The sequence below is a fragment of the Herpailurus yagouaroundi genome, unplaced genomic scaffold (genome assembly GCF_014898765.1).
Source record: "Herpailurus yagouaroundi ecotype Mexico unplaced genomic scaffold, PumYag 217, whole genome shotgun sequence".
Taxonomy (NCBI): Eukaryota; Metazoa; Chordata; class Mammalia; order Carnivora; family Felidae; genus Herpailurus; species Herpailurus yagouaroundi.
The window spans coordinates 1,149,204-1,170,453 of record NW_024412448.1 but is presented as its reverse complement, the minus strand read 5'-3'; the positions used below and the strand labels follow the sequence as shown (position 1 = coordinate 1,170,453).

The 21,250-nt window shown below is 46.2% G+C and overlaps 1 protein-coding gene across 2 annotated transcripts; it reads right to left on the bottom strand.

Moving 5' to 3' along the window:
- Window positions 1-9: 9 nt before the first annotated feature.
- On the bottom strand, window positions 10-21,246 carry TEN1 (TEN1 subunit of CST complex). 2 transcript variants are annotated; one of them, XM_040456480.1, is made up of 4 exons: window positions 15,320-15,366; window positions 13,938-14,058; window positions 9,604-9,758; window positions 10-279 (listed from the first exon to the last, which is right to left on the bottom strand). In XM_040456480.1, the coding sequence occupies exons 2-4, from the start codon at window positions 14,024-14,026 to the stop codon at window positions 50-52; spliced, it is 474 nt and encodes a 157-aa protein (XP_040312414.1). In that variant the 5' UTR covers window positions 14,027-14,058; window positions 15,320-15,366; the 3' UTR covers window positions 10-49. The 2 variants fall into 2 exon arrangements, with proteins under 2 accessions (XP_040312414.1, XP_040312415.1); XM_040456481.1 differs by lacking the exons at window positions 13,938-14,058; window positions 15,320-15,366 and adding an exon at window positions 20,844-21,246.
- Between the last annotated feature and the right edge of the window lie 4 nt (window positions 21,247-21,250).

Sequence of the window (21,250 nt, the reverse complement as noted above, 5' to 3'; positions counted from 1 at the left end):
CAACCCCACCCCACCCCCACCCCTTCTCTCCAGCTCCAGACAAAGGCTGTCACTCCTGGGGAAGGTCCTGCGTCTTCCCCGCAGTGGCTCTGGCATCTCCAGGGGGCTTGGCTTCAGGGAAGGTTTGGGGGGGACAGCTGTCAGGCACTGTCGCTTGCTTCTGGCTGCTGTCCCTCTCCTGCTGGTACCTCCTCTGCTCCCGGACGGCTTGTTCTAACAAGGGCAGATTCATTCCTTCCACACAAGTCAGCACCCGGGCCTTCACCACGGAGCCTCCGTCTGAAAGACACAAGCACAAGGCACTGGCAGTGGCTGACACATGGGTCACCTTACGGATGCATGCCAGCTGTTTCCCCTGGCCTTGCTCTCAGGACTGAATTTTAACAGGATGAGTTGGAGGGATGGCGCGTGGGGTCCCCGTGATTTTCCTTCTAGGGCTTCAGAACTGTGGCCCTGCCACACCACAATTAGCACATGTCTGGAACTGAGGGGATAGCCTGAAAATCCCACTTCTGCATGGCGCAAGGGCCAGATCGAGGTGCCCTCTACTTCCCCCCTTTGTTGTCTTTTTTTTTTTTTTTTTAAGTAGGCTCCACTTGTCGCCTTCTATTTTTTTTTTTTTAATTTTTTTTCAACGTTTATTTATTTTTGGGACAGAGAGAGACAGAGCATGAACAGGGGAGGGGCAGAGAGAGGGAGACATAGAATCGGAAACAGGCTCCAGGCTCTGAGCCATCAGCCCAGAGCCCGACGCGGGGCTCGAACTCCCGGACCGCGAGATCGTGACCTGGCTGAAGCCGGACGCTTAACCGACTGCGCCACCCAGGCGCCCCGTCCACTTGTCGCCTTCTTAGTGCAGTGGGCAGCGCGTCAGTCTCATAAAGTAGGCTCCACACCCCGCGTGGAGCCCAACGTGGGGCTCGAACTCAGGACCCTGAGATCAAGCGCTGAGCTGAGATCAAGATTCAGATGCTTCACCGACTAAGCCACCCAGGTGCCCCTCCTTTGTCGTCTTAATTCCTGCCACCTGCTCTGTAGGTCCCAAGTGCCTGGAGTTGAAGAGGGTCTCAATCACCATCCTCCTAGTCTAGACCGCTTTCTTTCTTTCTTTTTTTTTCTTTTACTTTCTTTTTTTTTTTTTTTTTTCTTTAAGTAGGCTCTACTCTCAATATGGGGCTTGAACTCACAACTCCGAGATAAAGAATTGCACACTCTACTGACTGAGCCAGCCAGGTACCCCGAGACGATTTAAAAAAAACAATTTTTTTTAATGTTTATTTTTGAGGCAGAGAGAGAGAGAGAGAGAGAGACAGTGCTAGCAGGGGAGGAGCAGAGAGAGAGGGAGACACAGAATCCAAAACAAGCTCCAGGCTCTGAGCTGTCAGCACAGAGTCCGACACTAGGCTCGAACCCACGAACCGCGAGATCATGACCTGAGCCAAAGTGGGATGCTTAACCGGCTGAGCCACCCAGGCACCCCCTGGACCACTTTCTTGATTTAACATAGCCTGGGGGCACAGTTCAGAATGTTGGCCCGTCTAGATTCCAGCCTTCAGCACCGGCAGATAAACTTGTTTGGAACAGGAGGCTGCCTGTGTGTCCTCAGCTTCCACTGGTCCCAGTTCTGGGCTGCAGACAGGGCACAGCCTGGAGAGCAGTGGCCGTGTGGCACTGTCTGGATCTCTGCATCGCTGTAGATGGTTGACTCTCATCGCTTGGGCCACTTCAGGAATAGCTGGGTGATGGATACTGATGAATCAAACAGGATACCCGGCAAACGTCACTCGCCACCGAAAGGCTAGACCTTTTCTTGTGACACGTGTAGCCCCACACAGGTGTCACAGAGCAGCTGCTCATGTTCAGGGTGACACGGGACAAACAAGAACAAAATCACAGCTCTCGTTTGCAATTAAAACCACCTGTACGAAGATTTTCTTAGTTAATTGACTTGATTTCGCAGGACTTTCCTTACATGATGCCTATCAGCCCTTCCCTCCCGCCAGCCTGGGGAAACGCTTCCTTCTCTATTTACACTGAGGAACACGTTTCTCCCTGTGAATGAAAAATGTTATTAAACATGGAGGTGACCTTTAGAAAGACGGTTACCACAAGGGACAAACTGGGTCAGTCCATCTGTGTCAGTCCGTCTGCAGAAGGTCTCTGTAACTGGGATTGAAAGCGTTTGAAGAAATGCTGTAGGGAGGGGAGAACGGCGTTTACACACAAGACGGCCAAGGAGAGAGTCATTTAGGGGAAGTTCTTGGAAGTTTAACGAACCCAGAGCAACAGAGCCTGGATGAAGACAACGTTGGAATGCAGTGGGTAGAGGCGTGGGTAGGAGAGAAGGAAGGGGTGATATGAAGAACAGACCTTCTTTCTTTTAAGTGTATTTATTTGGGGAGAGAGAGAAAGAGAGAGAGAGAGAGTGAGCCTGAGCAGGGGAGGGGCAGAGAGAGAATGCCAAGCAGGCTCTGCGCTGTGGGGCTCGAACCCGTGCACCATGAGATCATGACCTGAGCTGAAATCAAGAGTCGGGTGCTTAACTGACGGAGCCACCCAGGCGCCCCCAAAACAGACCTGCTTTTAGGAAGTTTGCCCAGAGAAGGAGGGACACAGAAGAGGACACTATTATTAAAAATTTTTTTTTAATTTTACGTTTATTTAGTTTTGATAGAGACAGAGCACAAGTAGGGGAGGGGCAGAGGGAGAAGGAGACACAGAACCGGAAGCAGGCTCCAGGCGCCGAGCTGTCTGCACAGAGCCCGACCCCACAAACCGCTAGATCACGACCTGAGCCAAAGTCACGCTTAACCGACTGAGCCACCCAGGCGCCCCAGGACACTATTATTTTAATATACAAGAAGCTTGAGGGATTTATGTGTTGAGAAGGAAGAAACAGCGGGAACAGGTTAAGGACTCAGTTGGGAGAGCAAAGTCCCCACGGAAGGGCAGGCTGTGCGTCAGCACAGGGGCTGAGCCGCACGGAGGTCGGACCCTTCTCTCTCCCAGACGAGACGCAAGGAGCGTCTGGTGGGTGTGGACGCAGGTCATTTAAGATTTCACCCGGGACATAGGAGGCAAGGTCATCTGCCGAAAGCATGGAGGTGATGAAGCATACGTGTGACAGGTGAGTGGCTGAAAAGATGTTGTGGACCACGGGAGGGTGGGTTGACTGGGACACGCAGAAGGCCCGGTGCGGCAGGACACCTTGAAACCATCATGCTGGGAATCCACAGAGCAGGTGAACCTTCTCCATCAACAGGTGGGACCCAAGAGGGCGAAGGTCGGGGGTTGATGGGGCCACTGTGATGGAAACGAGGGCGTGAAAGTTCTGCCAGCAAAGGGGCTGCCCTCAGAGTGAGGTGGGGCTGGAGGAGGGGAAAGCGAAGGGCAGAGAAGGTGGGAGAAAAAGGAAGGAGTGTCTCAGGTCCACAGGTCCTGCGGGGCGCTGCAGAGGAGAGAGCAGCAGACAGGTAGGTACAAGGTCACAAGTTCCAGGTGGCAGAGATGTGGCCATGGGACGCAGAGGTGGGGCAAGAGGCGCCTGCAGGCAGAACCGGTTGGCCACAGAGAAGGATAAGGATTCACAACGGCAGACCTGAGGAGCCAGCTGGCTGCTGGCACCTCTCCGGGTCTGGTGGAGGCAGTGACCTGGGAAGCTGACCAGGTGCCACTTGGGGACGGGAGGGGAGCTGTTGTCCTGGGGAAGAGCCAGGTTTCAGGCAAGTCCCATCGAAGGTGAGAGCATAAAAAGGAGTCTTTCAGGGAGGAGGGAAGATTCTAGAGAACACAACAGGAAGGCTTGTAAGGGAACAACAGTCAGCTGGAAGAAAACCAGGCAGGTGGGGTTTATGGGATTTATGGCGAGGGCCCTAGGGCAGCCCTCTCGCTGTAGGCAAGGTCACCTGCAGCCTAGGAAGTCTAGGGACTCTGGAGCAGCACTGGGGGAAAGCCTACATCCCCAAACCTCAATCCCTGGGCAGGAAGTCCTTGAGCCCTTAGATGGTGCCCAAAGAACGTGTCACAGCCAGCAGGTTTCTGACATAGCTTCACCTTTTTGTTCTTCTTGGCTAGCTGTGTGCAGAAATTTCAGAAAGTGACCTTAAGTGGCCTCTTTTCTGTCATCAACTGCTAAGCTTGCCACAGGGCATTGTCTTGTGTCTAGATGACCTTTGTGCCCCAAAGGACTTGGAATCTGGCTGGGACAGGACATACGGAGGAGGTCTGAAAGCAGCCACACAGGAGCGTCTTGGTCTATATGGATCAGCGGCCACCTCCACGTTCAGCCCACACTCTGCCCCTCCCCCCCCCATCGTTGTCTTTCCTCCCGTGTCAGTTGCCAATGACGAGCATGTGTTATTCAGAAATTAGAAATTTGGGGGAAACTTAAAAAAATTTTTTTTAATGTTTATTAATTTTTGAGAGACCAAGTGTGAGTGGGGGAGGGGCAGAGAGAGAGGGAGACACAGAATCCGAAGCAGGTTCCAGGCTCTGAGCCACCAGCCCAGAGCCCGACGTGGGGCTCGAACTCACGAACCATGAGATCATGACCTGAGCCGAAGTTGGACGTTTAACCGACTGAGCCACTGAAACATTTTTTTAAGAAAGAAAAAAATAGACTGTGATGAAAGTAAGGAGAAGCAGTAACGTAGCCAGAGCCTAGGGAGACTGCTGCTTGATCTGAGGCTTGATTATTCAGGTCCAGTTTTGGGGAGCGGGGGCGCAAAGACACTTGAGAGTGGTGCTGTCTGTGCTTTCAAAGTGAGTCACGGTGCAGGTGCAACACCGATCCATTTCCGAGGTGCCTGGCTTATCGGGCGGGTGTGGGTGCTGCTGGCTGACTCCGGCTTTGCAATGTTCCAGTCATACTTTCATGGATCAATGGGAGCAGCCAGTGATAAGATCGATCTTGGCCTAGATTCATTATTTCATCAGGGCTTTCAAAGAGGTGCCTCTCGAAGTTTCTTGCATTTATTGACTGTGATTCCTATCTAAAGAACCTTTGCTTCTCTTCGACCCTGTGCTGTCCCTGAACTACCCTCAGGAAAAGGCAGGACGGAGAAGGTTTAACGCAACCAGGAGGAAGCAATTGGCCAATTCCAGACCCGAGTTCTCTAATAAATGGCATTTAAAAAAGGATGGGGCACCTAGGTGGCTCAGTCAGTTGAGCGTCTGACTTCGGCTCAGGTCATGAGCCGCGAGGCAGTTCATGAGTTCGAGCCCCGTGTCGGGCTCTGTGCTGACAGCGCAGAGCCTGGAGCCTGCTTCGGATTCTGTGTCTCCCTCTCTCACTACCCCTCTCCCACTCTCTCTCTCTCTTTCAAAAATTAAAAAAAAATAAAGAAAAAAAAAAGAAACCAGAAATATTACAAGAGACTTGGAGTATGTAACCCAAGTCTTTATGCCATATATAGACTTGGGATCTTGATATGAACTAACCAATTTTTTAAACAGCCATGAAGGGGCACCTGGGTGGCTTAGTCGGTTAAAGCATCTGACTTTGGCTCAGATCAAGATGTCATGGTTCATGAGTTCAAGCCATGCACGGGGCTCTTCACTCTCAGTGGGGAGCTGGCTTCATATCCTCCGTCTCTGTCTCTGTCTCTGTCTCTCTCTCAAAAAAAAAAAAAAAAGTCATGGCGAGGAGGAGAGTGAACATGGACAAATGTATTCTATTATATCAAGAACAGTCAATTTGTTTGAGTATGACTGTGGTAATGTTAGAGACCTGCGAGGTGTTTCTGGGTAAACAAAATGATAGCAGATTTGCTCTAAAAGACACCAATAAAACAAATAAATAAATGCAGGCAGTGGAGACTCAGGAACCGTAGACTATGGATCCCGGCTGAGTCTGGGTGATGGGTACAGACAGGGAGGTCCATTCTACCATTCCACTCGCGCACATTTGATTTGAAAATATTAAATTAAAAAAATTACATGGGTTGAACTTACACAAGTTTCTTTCCATTTTTCTTCCCACAAAGTAATTCTGAACATCCAGGCCAGGTCCTGCTCTCATCCTGGCCTGCCGTCCTAAGTTTCAACCCCTCTCTGTATTGGCAAGCAGGCCTTAGCACCCCAGACTCTGTGCAGTGGGCTCCCGAGAGCTCCCAGGATTCTCTGCAGGGCTGGGGGTACAGGAGAAAGCCTCAGGTGACTGGGGCTGCAGTCAAAGTAGAAATCATTTGTGCAAAAGCCCGTTGTACCCATTCGCAGCCCCCTCCTGATGCCTCTCTCAAATCAACAGGAGGGCAGGAACTCTGTGAGCTCAAAGGCTTGAGCCTGAATAAAGATTAACTATTATGAAATCAAAGATAATTAAACATGAACATTAACATTTCTTCTAGTACATTTCATCCAGGGTTAAAAACCACCCTGACTTTTAGAAAGGACGTTGGTGATGTAAAGCAAGAAACATATGTTTGTATCCTCTGATACAGCAATTCTATGTTCAGGAAACTAGCCTGAGGCAATAATCAGAAAATGGACAGAGATTAGTGCCGAAGGGTATTAACTGTGGCATTTTTAATATATCTCAATATAGACAATTTTTTTTTTTTTAACATTTTTACCCTCTGGCTATAAAAGCATACATTTTCGGGGCACCTGGGTGGCTCAGTCAGTTAAGTCTCTGACTCTTTTATTTTTTTTTTTTTAATTTTTTTTCAACGTTTATTTATTTTTGGGACAGAGAGAGACAGAGCATGAACGGGGGAGGGGCAGAGAGAGAGGGAGACACAGAATCGGAAACAGGCTCCAGGCTCTGAGCCATCAGCCCAGAGCCCGACGCGGGGCTCGAACTCCCGGACCGCGAGATCGTGACCTGGCTGAAGTCGGACGCTTAACCGACTGCGCCACCCAGGCGCCCCCTCTGACTCTTTTATTTAAAAAATTTTTTGAAATGTTTATTTTTGAGGGAGAGAGACACAGTGTGAGTGGGTTAGGGGCAGAGAGAGGGACACAACCTCTGAAGCAGGCTCCAGGCTCTGAACTATCAGCACAGAGCCCGATGGGGGGGCTCGAGCTCATGAACAGTGAGGTCATGACCTGAGCTAAAGTTGGATGCTTAACCGACTAAGCCACCCAGGTGCCCCCGACTCTTGATTTCAGCTCAGGTCATGATCTCGAAGTTCACAGGTTTGAGCCCTGCATCAGGCTCTGTGCTGACATCACAGAGCCTGCTTGGGATTCTCTCTCTTTCTCTGCCTTTCTCATGCTCTCTCTCTCTCTCTCTCTCTCTCTCTCTCTCAAAATAATCAATTAAAAACATTTTTAAGGAAAGATTTAAAAAAAGCAATATGTTTTCACTGTAAAATGCTAATAAAAATACAAAGAATCCCACAATCCCACCACCAGAAGTAACTTCTATTAACATTTCGGTGAATAATCTTTCATATACATAGATGTATGCAAAAAAAAATGTATATTAGGGGTGCCTGGCTGGCCTAGTTGGGATAGTAGGTGACTCTTGATCTCAGGGTTGTAAGTTCGAGCCTTACGTTGGATATAGAAGATTACTTAAAAATAAAATCTTAAAAAATGTGATCTTACAATACATACTGTTTTGTAAACTGCTTTTTCTTTTTTTTGATTTATTTAAAATTTTTTTTAATGTTTATTTATTTTTGAGACAGAGAGAGACAGAGCATGACTGGAGGAGGGTCAGAGAGGGAGACACAGAATCCGAAGCAGGCTCCAGGCTCTGAGCTGTCAGCACAGAGCCCGACACAGGACTTGAACTCACGGACCATGAGATCATGACCTGAGCCGAAGTCGGACACTCAGCCAACTGAGCCACCCAGGCACCCCTGTAAACTGCTTTTTTTTAGTAAGATATTATGAACATATCTTCATGTCAACTGATGAAGATTTATAACACCATTAAAAAAATTTTTTTTTAATGTTTATTCATTTTTGAGAGAGAGAGACAGAGCATGAGTAGGGGAGGGGCAGAGAGAGGGAGACTTGGAATCTGAAGCAGGCTCCAGGCTCTGAGCTGTCAGCACAGAACCTAATGTGGGGCTCAAACTCACAAACTGTGAGATCATGATCTGAGCTGAGGTCAGACGCTTAACCGACTGAGCCACCCAAGTGCCCCTACAACACCATTTTTAATGGCTGCATAACATCCCACTGACTGAATATACTAGAATTTCTTTAACCAGTCAACGTACAGTATTTTTGTAAGAGCAAAAAATGGAAACAATATACACGTGCAATGGTTGTGTGAATCAAGGTACATATAAAATATTATATGGCTATAAAACATTATGTCTACACAAACTTTTTTTTTTTTTTAACATTTATTTACTTTTGAGACAGAGAGAGACAGAGCATGAACGGGGGAGGGTCAGAGAGAGAGAGGGAGACACAGAATCTGAAGCAGGCTCCAGGCTTTGAGCTGTCAGCACAGAGCCTGATGCAGAGCTCAAACCCATGGACCATGAGATCATGACCTGAGCTGAAGTTGGATGCTTAACCGACTGAGCCACCCAGGCGCCCCAGCTTGACTTACTTTTTTTTTTTTTAATTTTTTTTTTTTTAACGTTTTATTTATTTTTGAGACAGAGAGAGACAGAGCATGAACGGGGGAGGGTCAGAGAGAGAGGGAGACACAGAATCGGAAGCAGCCTCCAGGTTCTGAGCCATCAGCCCAGAGCCCGACGCGGGGCTCGAACTCACGAACCGTGAGATCATGACCTGAGCCGAAGTCAGACGCTTAACCGACTGAGCCACCCAGGCGCCACTACACATACTTTTAAAACCTGGGGAAATGTTTACAATGTACATGAAGCCAAAATAACCAGATACGACATTACATAGTATGATATCAGCTGTGTGAAGGAAGATGACACAGGAATGGCCAGAGAGCGAAGCAAAGAATTCATTCAAGTACCTAGGTTTTAAACAACAACCTTCGGCACGCCTGAGTGGCTCTGTCGGTTGAGCGTCCAACTTCAGCTCAGGTCATGATCTCGCGGTCTGTGAGTCTGAGCCCCACATCAGGCTCTGTGCTGTCAGCACAGAGCCCGCTTCAGATGCTCTGTCCCCCTCTCTCTGCCCCTCCCCTGCTCTTGTGCACACACACGCACGCTCTCTCGCGCTCTCTCTCCCTTTCAAAAATAAACATTAAAAAAAAAAAAAAAAAGAGCAACCTTCGACACTTGATGCCTGGGAGAGATTCTCCCAGGTTGTTGATACTCCTTCCCTTCTATTTCTCTCACCCTGACTTCTTGGCCTGTTATTCTAGCCCCATCCTCTCTGAGCCTTGGTTTTCTCACCTATGAAACGGCAACAGTTAAGACTCAGTTGAAGACCGGTGGGCAGATTTGCAAAGATTTAAGCGAACTATCTAGTACCAAGCCTAGCACATGGTAAGCCTTCAGAAATTAATGGGTTCTCTCCTCTCTCACTTCCGGAGAGCAGGTCCACTGAGCTGGATCACATCCGTTTCCCACGAGTCCTTGAACTTGTGGGCTGGTTTAGAAGGAAAGTTAACCCCGGTGAGGGACTCTTGTTGGGTCAGAAGCCAGGCCCCATCCTGACTGAAGACTGTCCCACTCGGGACCCACAGTGAAAAGAGTGTGTGAGGCCACGACTCACCCTGGTGCTCGAGCTCCCCAAGGACAAGATACATGGAGTCCACTTGGGCTTGGAACGGCTCCACCAACTTGGTACACACCAGGACCTGGTGCTCGTCAGATCCATGCTGAGCCCTCAGGGTGACTCGGGACTGAGTCATGTCATAGAGGCACAACCTGCAGGTCAGGAAAAGCGTGATCATTTGTATCCACACACAGAACAAACACTAAAAGCTCAAGAGGTTCCGGGAGCCCCATAAATCCAGGGGACTCTGGGCAGAGATATAAAAATGGCAGCAACAAGTCGGAAAATTGTTTTCAGTCTACATTGTTAAGATACAAATTCTATGCATTAAAAGGCATTTGTTTAAAGAGTGTTGACAAAAGTATACACTTATATAACCACCACCCCAATTAAGATTCGCCACATTTCAGGGTGCTTTGGCACATTTCTATCACCCCCAAAAGTTCCCTTGTGCCACTCTGAAATCAATCTCCCCATCTCCCATCCCAGGCAACCCACTGATCTGCTTTTGGTCTCTACAGATGAATTTTTCTACTCAAGCACCTCATATAAATAGAATCAGAACAATATGTATTCTTTTGTGTCTAGCTTCTTTCAGTCAGCATAATGGTTTTGAGATTCATTTATGCCGTTGGGTAAATCAGTGGTTTATTCCTTTTATTGCTCAGTAGGACACCATTGAAATTATTAAAAATAATTTGTTTGGGGTGCCTGGGTGGCTCAGTCAATTGAGCGTCGAACTCTTGATTTCAGCTCAGGTCATGATCCCTGGGTCATGGGATAAAGTGTGGAGCCTGCTTAAGATTCTCTCTCTCTCTCTCTCTCTCTCTCTCTCTCTGCCCTTCTCCCACTTGCACGCATATGCGTTCTCTCTCTCCCTCTCTTAAAAAAAATAAAAGTGTAGGGGCACCTGGGCGGCTCAGTTGGTTAAGTGTCTGACTTCGGCTCAGGTCATGATCTGGCAAGCCTCATGGGTTCAAGCCACGCATCGGGCTCTGTGCTGACAGCTCAGAGCCTGGATCCTGCTTCAGATTCTGTGTCTCCCTCTCTCTGCCCCTCCCCTACTCGTGCTCTGTGTCTCTCTCTCAAAAATAAATAATCATAAAAAAAAAAAAAAACTGCCAAATTGTTTTTCAAAATGGTTGTGCCATTTTGCACTCCACCCGTAACATCTGAGGATTCTAGTCACTCCGAATCCTTGCCAGTACTTGGTATGGTCAGTCTTTTTAATTTTAGCCATTCTACTGGGCATGAAAATACCATATCATTGTGGTTTTAATTTGCATCTCCCTGGTGACTAATGATGTTGAGCATCTTTTCATGTGCTTATTGTCCATTTGAGTGTATATACATATATATTTTTTAATCATCATATGCAAAATTGTTCACTTATTTGTAGGACTGCTAATTGTTATGTATATCTGCTTTTAGGAAGTGCTTCTTCAAGCCTTTTGCCCTCCTCTGTTTGAACACTCTATAACATATGGTCTTCCCCTCCAGTTTTACTTAGGTATAACTGACATACAATAAACAATACATATTTAAGGGACAAAATTTGACATTTGACATCGTACACACTTGAGAATGAAGACAGGAACATATCATTTTCATCACCCTGAAAAGTTCTCTTGCCTTTTTGTAATCCTCCTACATGCCACACCCAGGGAACTCCTGCAGGCAACCGGTCTCCTTTTTTCCACTATAGATTACTTTGCATTTTCTAGACTTTTATATAAAAGGAGTCATACAACATGTAACTTGGGGGGGGGGGGGCTGGTTTCCTTACTTCAGCATATTTATTTTGAGATTCATCCGTATCAGTGCATGTTACAATGGTTCACTCCATTTTACTTCTGAGTAGTATTCCATTGTGTGGATACACCACGATTTATTTGTTCACTCAAATGGACATCCGGGATGCTTCTAGTTTCTGGCTATTACAAAGAAAGCTGCTATAAACTGTGCACAAGGGGCGTGTGGGTGGCTCAGTAGGTTAAGCGTCTGACTTCGGCTCAGGTCATGATCTTGTGGTCCGTGAGTTTGAGCCCCACGTCGGGCTCTGTGCTGACAGCTCGGAGCCTGGAGCCTGCTTGAGATTCTGCGTCTCCCTCTCTGCCCCTCCCCTGTTCGTGCTCTGTCTCTCTGTCTCTCTCAAAAATAAATAAAACATTTTAAAAAATTAAAATATTGTGCACAAATCTTGGTGCAGATATGTTTTCATTTCTCTTGAGTACATGCCTAGGAGTAGAATAGCTGGATCATGATAGATATATGTTCATATACACACACACACACACACACATATGTGTATATATATATATGTGTGTATACATATATATATATATATACACACATATATATATATAAATACACACATATATATACATATTTTAATTTAAGTAATCTCTTATACCCAATGTGGGGCTCGAACTCATAACCCTGAGATCATAAGAGTTTCATGCTCTATGGACTCAGCCAGTCAGGCACTGCATGAGATACATGTTTACCTTTTAAATCTTTTTTCTTTCTTTCTCTTTCTTTCTTTTATTTTAAAGAGAGAGAGAGAGAGAGAGAGAGAGAGAGAGAGAGAGAATCTCAAGCAGGCTTCACACTCAGTGTGGAGCCCTAAGCGGGGCTCGATCCCATGACCCCAGGATCATGACCTGAGCTGAAATCAAAGAGTCAGACGCTCAACCAACTGAGCCACTTAGGAGCCCCTGTGTAGCTTTTAAAGAAACTGCTGAACTGTTTTCCAAAACAGTTGTACCATTTTACATTCCTACCAGGAGTGTGTACAGGAGTTCCAGCATTTGGTTTTGTTAGTCTTTAAAAAATTTTTTTAATAGTTTATTTATTTTTGAGAGAGCGCAAGAGAGCAGGGGAGGGGCAGAGAGAAGCCGGGGAGAGAGAGGGAATCCCAAGCAGGCTCCACACTGTCGTTGAACAGCCCAATGTGGGTCTTGAACTCATGAACCATGAGATCGTGACCTGAGCCGAAATCAAGAGTTGGACCCTTAACCAACTGAGTCACCAGGCACCCCCATGTTATTAGTCTTTTTAAATGTAGCCACTCTAGTGAGTGTATAGGAGCATCTCATTGGCTTTTTCTTAAATATATTTTTAAGTTTATTCACTTGTTTTGTGTGTGTGTGTGTGTGTGTGTGAGAGAGAGAGAGAGAGAGAGAGAGAGAGAGAGAGAGAATGCCAAGCAGGCTCCACACTGTTGGTGTCAAGCCCAAGCAGGGCTCAAACTCATGAGCCTTGAGATTATGACCTGACCTGAAATCAAGAGTCAGATACTTGGGGCACCTAGATGGCTCAGTCAGTTAAGTGTCCAACTCTTGATTTCAGCTCAGGCTGTGATCTCATGGTCCGCGAGTTTAAGCCCTGCATCAGGCTCTGCACTGACAGTGTGGGGCCTTCCCGGGATTCTCTCTCTCCCTCTCTCTCTGCCCCTCCCCTGCTTGCTCTCTCTCTCTAAATAGAAAGAAAGGAAAGAAAGAAAGGAAAGAAAGAAAGGAGAAAGGAAAGGAAGAAAGGAAGCAAGCAAGAAAGAAAGACATCCCTTTAAAAATAAAGTCAGATGCTTAACTGATTGAGCCACCCAGGCGCCCTTCATCGTGGGCTTTAATTTGCATTTCCCTAATGACTAATGATGCTATACACATGTTGTGCGAACACACACCCATTCTCATATTCATGTACATACATACACGTGAAAACGTGTCAAGTAATCACCAAAAGGTTAGCAGTGGCTGTCCAGACAGTAAGTGGCATTACATGTGTTTTTGCTTGCTTTCTTTATACTTTTAGGGATTGTCTACATTTTGTACAATGAAAATATGCTAGTTTTTTAGCATTTAGGGGCGCCTGGGTGGCTCAGTCAGTTGAGTGTCCGACTTCGGCTCAGGTCATGATCTCACGGCTCGGGGGTTCGAGCCCCGCGTCGGGCTCTGTGCTGACAGCTCAGAGCCTGGAGCCTGCTTCGGATTCTATCTCCCTTTCTCTCTGCCCCTTCCCTGCTTGCTCTCTCTCTCTCCCTCTCTCAAAAGAAATAAACAAACAAACATTAAAAAATTAAAAAATAAAATAACTAAACAAGGGGCGCCTGGTTGGCTCAGTCAGGGAAGCATACAACTCTTGATGTTGAAGTCGTGAGTCTGAGCCCCATGTGAGGTGTAGAGACTACTTAAATAAGTAAAACTTCTAAAAACATCAAAAAAATTACTAGACAAAATTATAATAAAACTATTTTAATTAGTTTTTTTCTGTCGGGGGTGGGGGTGACGAATTGAAACATTCCCCCGACTATGTGAAAAAACCATTCTGACCTTCCGAATGTTCTCAGTGTGCCCCCGTCGGGAACTTGGCCAGCACTGACTTCCCAGGGGAAGTAATAGATCCCAGGTTTGGGCAGCATCTCAAAGAGCAGAGGTGGATTTTTGAAGATTCCTGACAAACCAAGCAGAACACAAGACTGAGATTAGCAGGTTCCCGAGACCAGCCACACAGGAAAGGCTAGTTCCAGTGGGTAGCAGTTTAATAAAAAACAAAATATTTCGGGGTGCCCAGGTGGCTCAGTCGGTTGTTTCTGACTTCAGCTCAGGTCATGATTACACAGTTTGTGGGTCTGAGCCCCACCTTGGGCTCTGCTACACCTTGGAGCCTGGAGCCTGCCTCAGATTCGGTGCCTCCCTCTGTCTCTGCCCCTCCCTCGCCCACACTCTGTCTCTGTCTCTGTGTCTCTCTGTCTCTCTCTCTCAAAAATAAATAAGAACACTTTAGGGCGCCTGGGTGTGTGACTTCGGCTCAGGTCATGATCTCGTGGTCCCACGTCAGGCTCTGTGCTGACAGCTCGGAGCCTGGAGATTGCTTCAGATTCTGTGTGTCTCTCTCTCTCTCTGCTCCTCCCCTACTCCCACTCTGTCTCTCTCTCAAAAATAAACATTAAAAAAAATTTTTTTTAATCAATAAACACATTTAAAAAAAATTAACACTTAAAAAAGTGAAAAATCAGATTTTTGATAGGTTATGCATTCACCAATTTTAAAAAACAAAACAACATAAAACACGATCTACGTGGAAAAGTGTTGTCCCACCCAAATCCCTATGCAACCCACTCCCTCCCCGATCCCCTGAAGAGGGGTCTGTGAAAGGGCAGAGGGTGACACACGATCTCTGTGGTGACTACTGAACCCTGCCATTGTAGTATGGCAATCACAACAATACATAGAGAAATGAGCATGGCTTGTTCCTTAAACTTTATTTACAAAAACATGCCGTGAGCTGGATCTGGCCTGGGCTGACGTTTGCCAACCCTGGCCCTTAAATAAAACCAGTTTTACTCATTTCTTATGCACCCTTCCAGTGTTGCATTATGCAAATAAAAGTAAATATAAGTAGATATTTATTTCCCCCCTACAGTATACATGCTGTCCCATATCTTGATTTTTTTTCACCTGATATATTTTGACATTCTCTCCTAGGTGTACACAAAGGGAGTCTTCACTTTTTAAAAATCACCTGTTTATTTTTGAACAGTTTTAGATTTATATTTAAAAAAAAAGGGGGGGGGGACGCCTGGTGGCTCAGTCAGTTGAGTGTCCGACATTGGCCCCTTCCCCAGCTCACACTCTGTCTCTGTCTCTGTCTCTCTCAAAAATAAATAAACATTAAAAAAAATTTTATTAAAAAAAAAAACCTGTAGGGGCACCTGGGTGGCTCAGTTGTAAGCGTCCAACTCTTGTTATCAGCTCACTTCTGGATCTCAGGGTCTTGAGTTTGAGCTCCACGTTGGGCTCAGTGCTGGGAGTGGAGCCTACTGAAAAAAAAAACAAACAAACAGCAACTCTGTAAAGATAGTACATCATACCCACCTTTCCCTCTAATTAACATCTTACATTAGTACGACACATTTGCCACTATTAATGAACCTCTATCAATATGTTATTAACAACTCAACAACATACTGTATTTGGATTTCCTTAGTTTTTTCCCTAACGTCCCTTTTCTGTTCCACAGTCCCTTCCAGAATGCCGCATTACATTCAGTTGTTATGTCTCTTTAGACTCTTCTAGGCTGTGATAATTTCTCAGACTCTCCTTGCCTTTTGACCTTGAGAATTTTGAGGTATTTTGTACTATGATCTTCAGTTTCGGTTTTGTCTAATGTCTTTCTCATGGTTACACTAGGGTTACGAGTTTTTGTTAGTAATTTTATTTATTTATTTATTTATTTTTAATTTTTTTTTTCAACGTTTATTTATTTTGGGGACAGAGAGAGACAGAGCATGAACGGGGGAGGGGCAGAGAGAGAGGGAGACACAGAATTGGAAACAGGCTCCAGGCTCCGAGCCATCAGCCCAGAGCCTGACGCGGGGCTCGAACTCACGGACCGCGAGATCGTGACCTGGCTGAAGTCGGACGCTTAACCGACTGCGCCACCCAGGCGCCCCTGTTAGTAATTTTAAAAAGAGAAAGAGAAGGGGCGCCTGGGTGGCGCAGTCGGTTAAGCGTCCGACTTCGGCTCAGGTCATGACCTCACGGTTCACGAGTTTGAGCCCTGTATGGGGCTCTGTGCTGACAGCTCAGAGCCTGGAGCCTACTCCCTTTCTCTCTGCCCCTCCCCCATACATGCTCTGTCTCTGTCACTCACAAATAAATAAAAACATAAAAAAAAATTTAAAAAGAGAAAGAAAAGACAAGTTATATAAGTCAGGCTTCTTAGGATGACACATTATACGCGTTTGTATGGCAAGATCTCCAAGATCTATCATTAGGAAAAAAGTAAGGAGCAGGCGTTTACATCTAATATGTACATTTGCATATGTGAGAGCAAAAGAACACTCCAGAGTTCAATGACACGAGGACCATGAGGATTAATGACAAAGGAATCCTGAAGGTGACAGCTTCAGCTATTTGACAGGATGCGCCAATGGACATATAAACAAAGAAATTTGTAATTATATCATCCCCAGTAAGATTCTTGGAAAAACCAGAGGACACAGCTTTAGTGCAGAAGTTTATGTTACCTAGAAACTTGCACAATTGGTTTCAGGACCTCTAACGTGGGGTTCATCAGGAGTGTTGTTGGTCAATGTTCTAAGGTCATTTCAAGATAGCGTGTAGAACAGCAGCACAGGGGCAACTGGCCAAGGCCCTATCCTATTTTGCCCTAAGTGCCGATGTTCTAATCACGGTGACCAGGGAGCAGAGCCGTTCCTGTCCCCAGAAATGAGAGAGCCCCCTAATCATCTCTGGCATGAGAGAGAAGCAAAAAAACAAACCAAAAAAACCAAAAGTCAGCCGTAAGGGGAAAATGTTGTGGTTTCTGTTTTGGAATAATGGGGACAATTCTGTCCAATCTAGCAAAAAGGTGAAAACTTAGAATCTTTTGTAAAAAGTAATTTTTCTGCTCTCAGACACCACATATACTATACGCTGTAAGTAACCACATCACTAAATTTATTATTATTTTTTGAATTGTCATACAGTGGAATTGACTCTGGGGAGGGGGCATGCGCTTTTGTAAACTTTAACCTCATTGATTTTTTTTCCCACAAAAGTTGCTATGTGTTTATTAAGACATGTCTGTTAATTTACAAAGCACAGCGGGCTCACCAAATCATTATCTATGTATCATCAGACATTCAAGAGAGTTTCTGAGTAGGTATGTCAGGACTGGCTTTTCTTGTGGCTCAGCAGGATTTCAAATAATGTCTTTAGAAGTCTGAGTACCTGTATAACCTGTACTTGGGAGCCTTCCCTTTTCATTGCCCAAGGCAAAATATCCACTTCTGGGAGAAAAATCCATGGTATGAACAAGAGAAATCTTCTTCTTCTTCTTCTTCTTTTTTTTAAATTTTTTTTTTCAACGTTTATTTATTTTTGGGACAGAGAAAGACAGAGCATGAACGGGGGAGGGGCAGAGAGAGAGGGAGACACAGAATCGGAAACAGGCTCCAGGCTCTGAGCCATCAGCCCAGAGCCCGACGCGGGGCTCGAACTCCCGGACCGCGAGATCGTGACCTGGCTGAAGTCGGACGCTCAACCGACTGCGCCACCCAGGCGCCCCTTCTTCTTCTTTTTTAAAAAAACAACTGGGAAATTAGAAAATACCATACGGGAAGGATGGGAAGGATAGTGACCCAGTGTGACTGCTTCTTCCTTTTTTTTCTGAAGCAATTGCTAAGATTTCTGCAGTAGGACTGAAGGACAGAGAAGTAACACCCAAAACCAAGATCATTACAGCTTTTATCAGCTTTGGGTTTCCTTCTAGGGGATAAGAATCTTGATCGTATATGTTTACTACTCCACAATTGGAAGAGATCCCCGGTTTATTATAAAAAGATAAGAGTCAGGAACAGCCAGATGGAAGAGACGTGTGGAGCAAGGTATGTGGGAAGGGGCGTGGTGCTCCCATGTTGTCTCAGAGCACCACACTGTCCCCCACCTGGGCTTGATCACCAACCCTGACTCAAAAATGTTTGTAAAGTTACAACTCTTTGCTAGCTTATATTGCACAACGAACCTTCAACTTTAAAGTTCAAATTGCATCAGGTTGTTTGAACTTTGGCCTCAGAAGATTCTATCACATGGGGATTGCTACAAATTTTAAATGTAACCTCAACGAAGTGAATTTTACAAAAACAAAATAAAAGGATTGTGTACCCTGTCTTTAAAAGTTTTGCAATCACCAGAGTAAAAATGTATCCAGAGAAGAATCATCAATGAATGTTACATGTACTGGGTAAGAGTCCAATGAGGAACCACAGAGCCCGACGTGGTGCCCAAACTCATCAACCACGAGATCATGACCTGAGTTGAAGTCAGATGCTTAACTGACTGAACCACCCAGGTGCCCCTACTGTAGATAGTTTTTTAAGAAACATTTGAATTGATTGCAATGATGACAAGAAATTTGTGCTAATATTTCCAAGTGTGATAATGATATTAGGATCATGTTAAAAATAGTTTAAAGATACATCCTAAAAGTATTTATAGGTGATAGGATATTGGATTTACTTAAAATTAATGTGGTAGGGAAGTGGATGGAATTATAGTGGAAAATTATTGGATCTGGGGGAAAAGTATATGGGGTTTGTTGTATTATTCCTTCTACCTTTGTACGTCTGAACATTTCCACAACAAAATGTTTAAAAATGTAAATCAGATCACATAACCCCAATGAAAATCTAACAGCTTCCTATTATAAACTCCTGTTAAAATTGAAGATCTTGGGGCATCTAGGTGGCTAAGAGTCAGTTGTCGGAGTCTTGATTTTGGCTGTCATGACCCCAGGATCGTGGGATCGAGTCTTTCATCAGGATCCTTGCTGAGCAGTGAGCCTGCTTAAGATTCTCAATCTCTGTCTCTCTCTCTCTCTCCCCCGCTGCCCTTCGCCCCCACTCCCACTCTGTCTCCAAAAAATCAATAAAGTAAAAAATTGAAAGTCTTTTTGTTGGCCCACAATGCCACGTGGCGTTGGCACCTGGCCTACCTTTCTGCCCTTGTTTACCACCACACCTCCTCTAGCTCGCCCTCAGGACCTGCACACTTGCTTTTCCTCAGACTTGAGCAGTCTTCCCCAGACCTTCACGTAACTGGTTTTCTTTCCTTACTTTGGCCCCACCGCATCCTCCTCTTCCTCGGCGAGGCCTTCCCTGTCGACCCTCTCCAAATTCTCATTCTCCACCACCCCCAGTCACTCTATCCCCTTAGCTTCATTTATCTTCTTTCATTCCAGTTTACGGACTAATACAATTTCAAACAGTGGGATTTGTTTACTTGTTTAATGCCTCTGTCTCCCACTAGATTACCAGTTCCAGGAGGGCAGGGTTTCCTCTATTCCTCAGAGTCTCTCCTGTGCCTAACACAGCATCTGGTACAGTATTAAATATTTACTGAACAGGTGAATGTATTCATGAAGAAAAGACCATGTACCTCCACACTCAGCCTGGACACAGAGAACCCAAACCACATCTTACTGCCTACATTAACGGGACTTTAGCTTCCATTAGCACTTTTTTTTCTTTCCTTTAAATACTTTTCCTGAATGTCCAGCCTATGCAAATGGTTTGACCATCAATAGCCAGTTTGCCCGCTGAGATGATCTGAATTCTCTTGCCTTGCCGTTTCCACCATTTTTCTACTGTCGCGCATCAGTTCTTACCCAACCCTGAAGTGAACGACATGCCTTAAACCAAACTTCCAACTCACCATAAATTCTGGCCTTACCTTCTCCTGAGGCCCTGCCAAAGCTCTGCCAAGTAGTGCTCTCCCTTACCTGAGTAAGCCATCACCTCACTTTTGTCTTATATTGTTACCTTGGTGGTATTTGGAAAGCCAGCTTCTGACAAGAGGAGTAAAATCCAAACACAGTAGCCAAACTAAATAATAGTTTAATGTCTGGGGGCATTAAAAACGTAGCAACAGTGGCTAGTCCTGGTATATAGGGAACTGAGACAAAAGGAAAGATCAGTAATAACTATCTTGCCTTTATCAATCTTGGTTAGTGCTCCCTTAAATTGTGTCCCAAGGGGATGCTTCACTTACCTTAACCTATTCCCAGGATTACTACTAAAAACTGATGTAATAAGTAACAGAGAACGGAGTGCATAGTTTTAAAACCCAATGGATGAGTAGGTTGCTTTAAGCTACAAGGGTAAATTAGGGAGAGATAAAGAAGGGGATGGTGTCCTATGCTCGATCCTCATTTATCGTGGTATGAAGTCAAACGTAAACTAGAAGAAATCAGGAACTAGCATGTAAGTATTTTGTTTAGCAATTTTTTAGCAATCAGAATTAAAAACACAACTGGTTGAAGGGGGCTGCCTCTGAGGATGGGGAGCTTTCTCATTACAAATTCTCGGATACTAGGTACCCTAAACGTGGGCAACTGTTACTTTGATGACGACGATGATAACTGGGAAAACAAAAAAGTCCGGATTCCAAGACCTCTAAACTGCCAGCTCGGTCATAATCTGGTCCACACCCACCCCACAGACAGGGAGCAGCGCCGGCAATCCCATACTCAGCTCCCCGAAGCTTCAGGCAGCAAGGATGCCATTATCTTAACACAAGATAAATGGAGTCTCTTCCCAGTGCGACTTTTGTTCTAGTCCCTTTTTCTTCCTCCAACCTGGAAGGGCTCGGGGAAATCCTACGACAACCCACCCCAACAACGTCGCACGGCCGACAGACTCAACCCCGCCCAGAACCTTGGGTCCACCTTCCCACCTCATTTCCGGGGAGGCCTTTGCACGCGGACCCGGAAGCGGCGGGACCGGCAACTGCTAAGGCGCAGGCGCACTCCTCCTCAGTCGCGTCGTCCCGCCCCTTCCCAACCCAGTCGCCAACCTGTCCGGGCGTCGCAGCGGCCCTGGGTTCCCTCTTTTCGCCCCGCGCGGTCACGTGACGAGGGAGGGGCGGGTTAGCGGGAGCTCCGCGCTTCTTCCTCCAGGGCAATTTCTGGCTCGTCTTCCGGCGTCCCCTTCCCTGGGGGCCCCCCTAGGACTTCCCTGGACGAGAGCGGGGGGCTCGTCCGCCCCCCTGCCGGCCGCGGTCACGGCGTCCACGCCGGCGCCGCCTCCGCCTGGGCCTCAGTCGGCGGAGCGCAGACGGGCGGCTGGAAAGGAAAAGGGGCG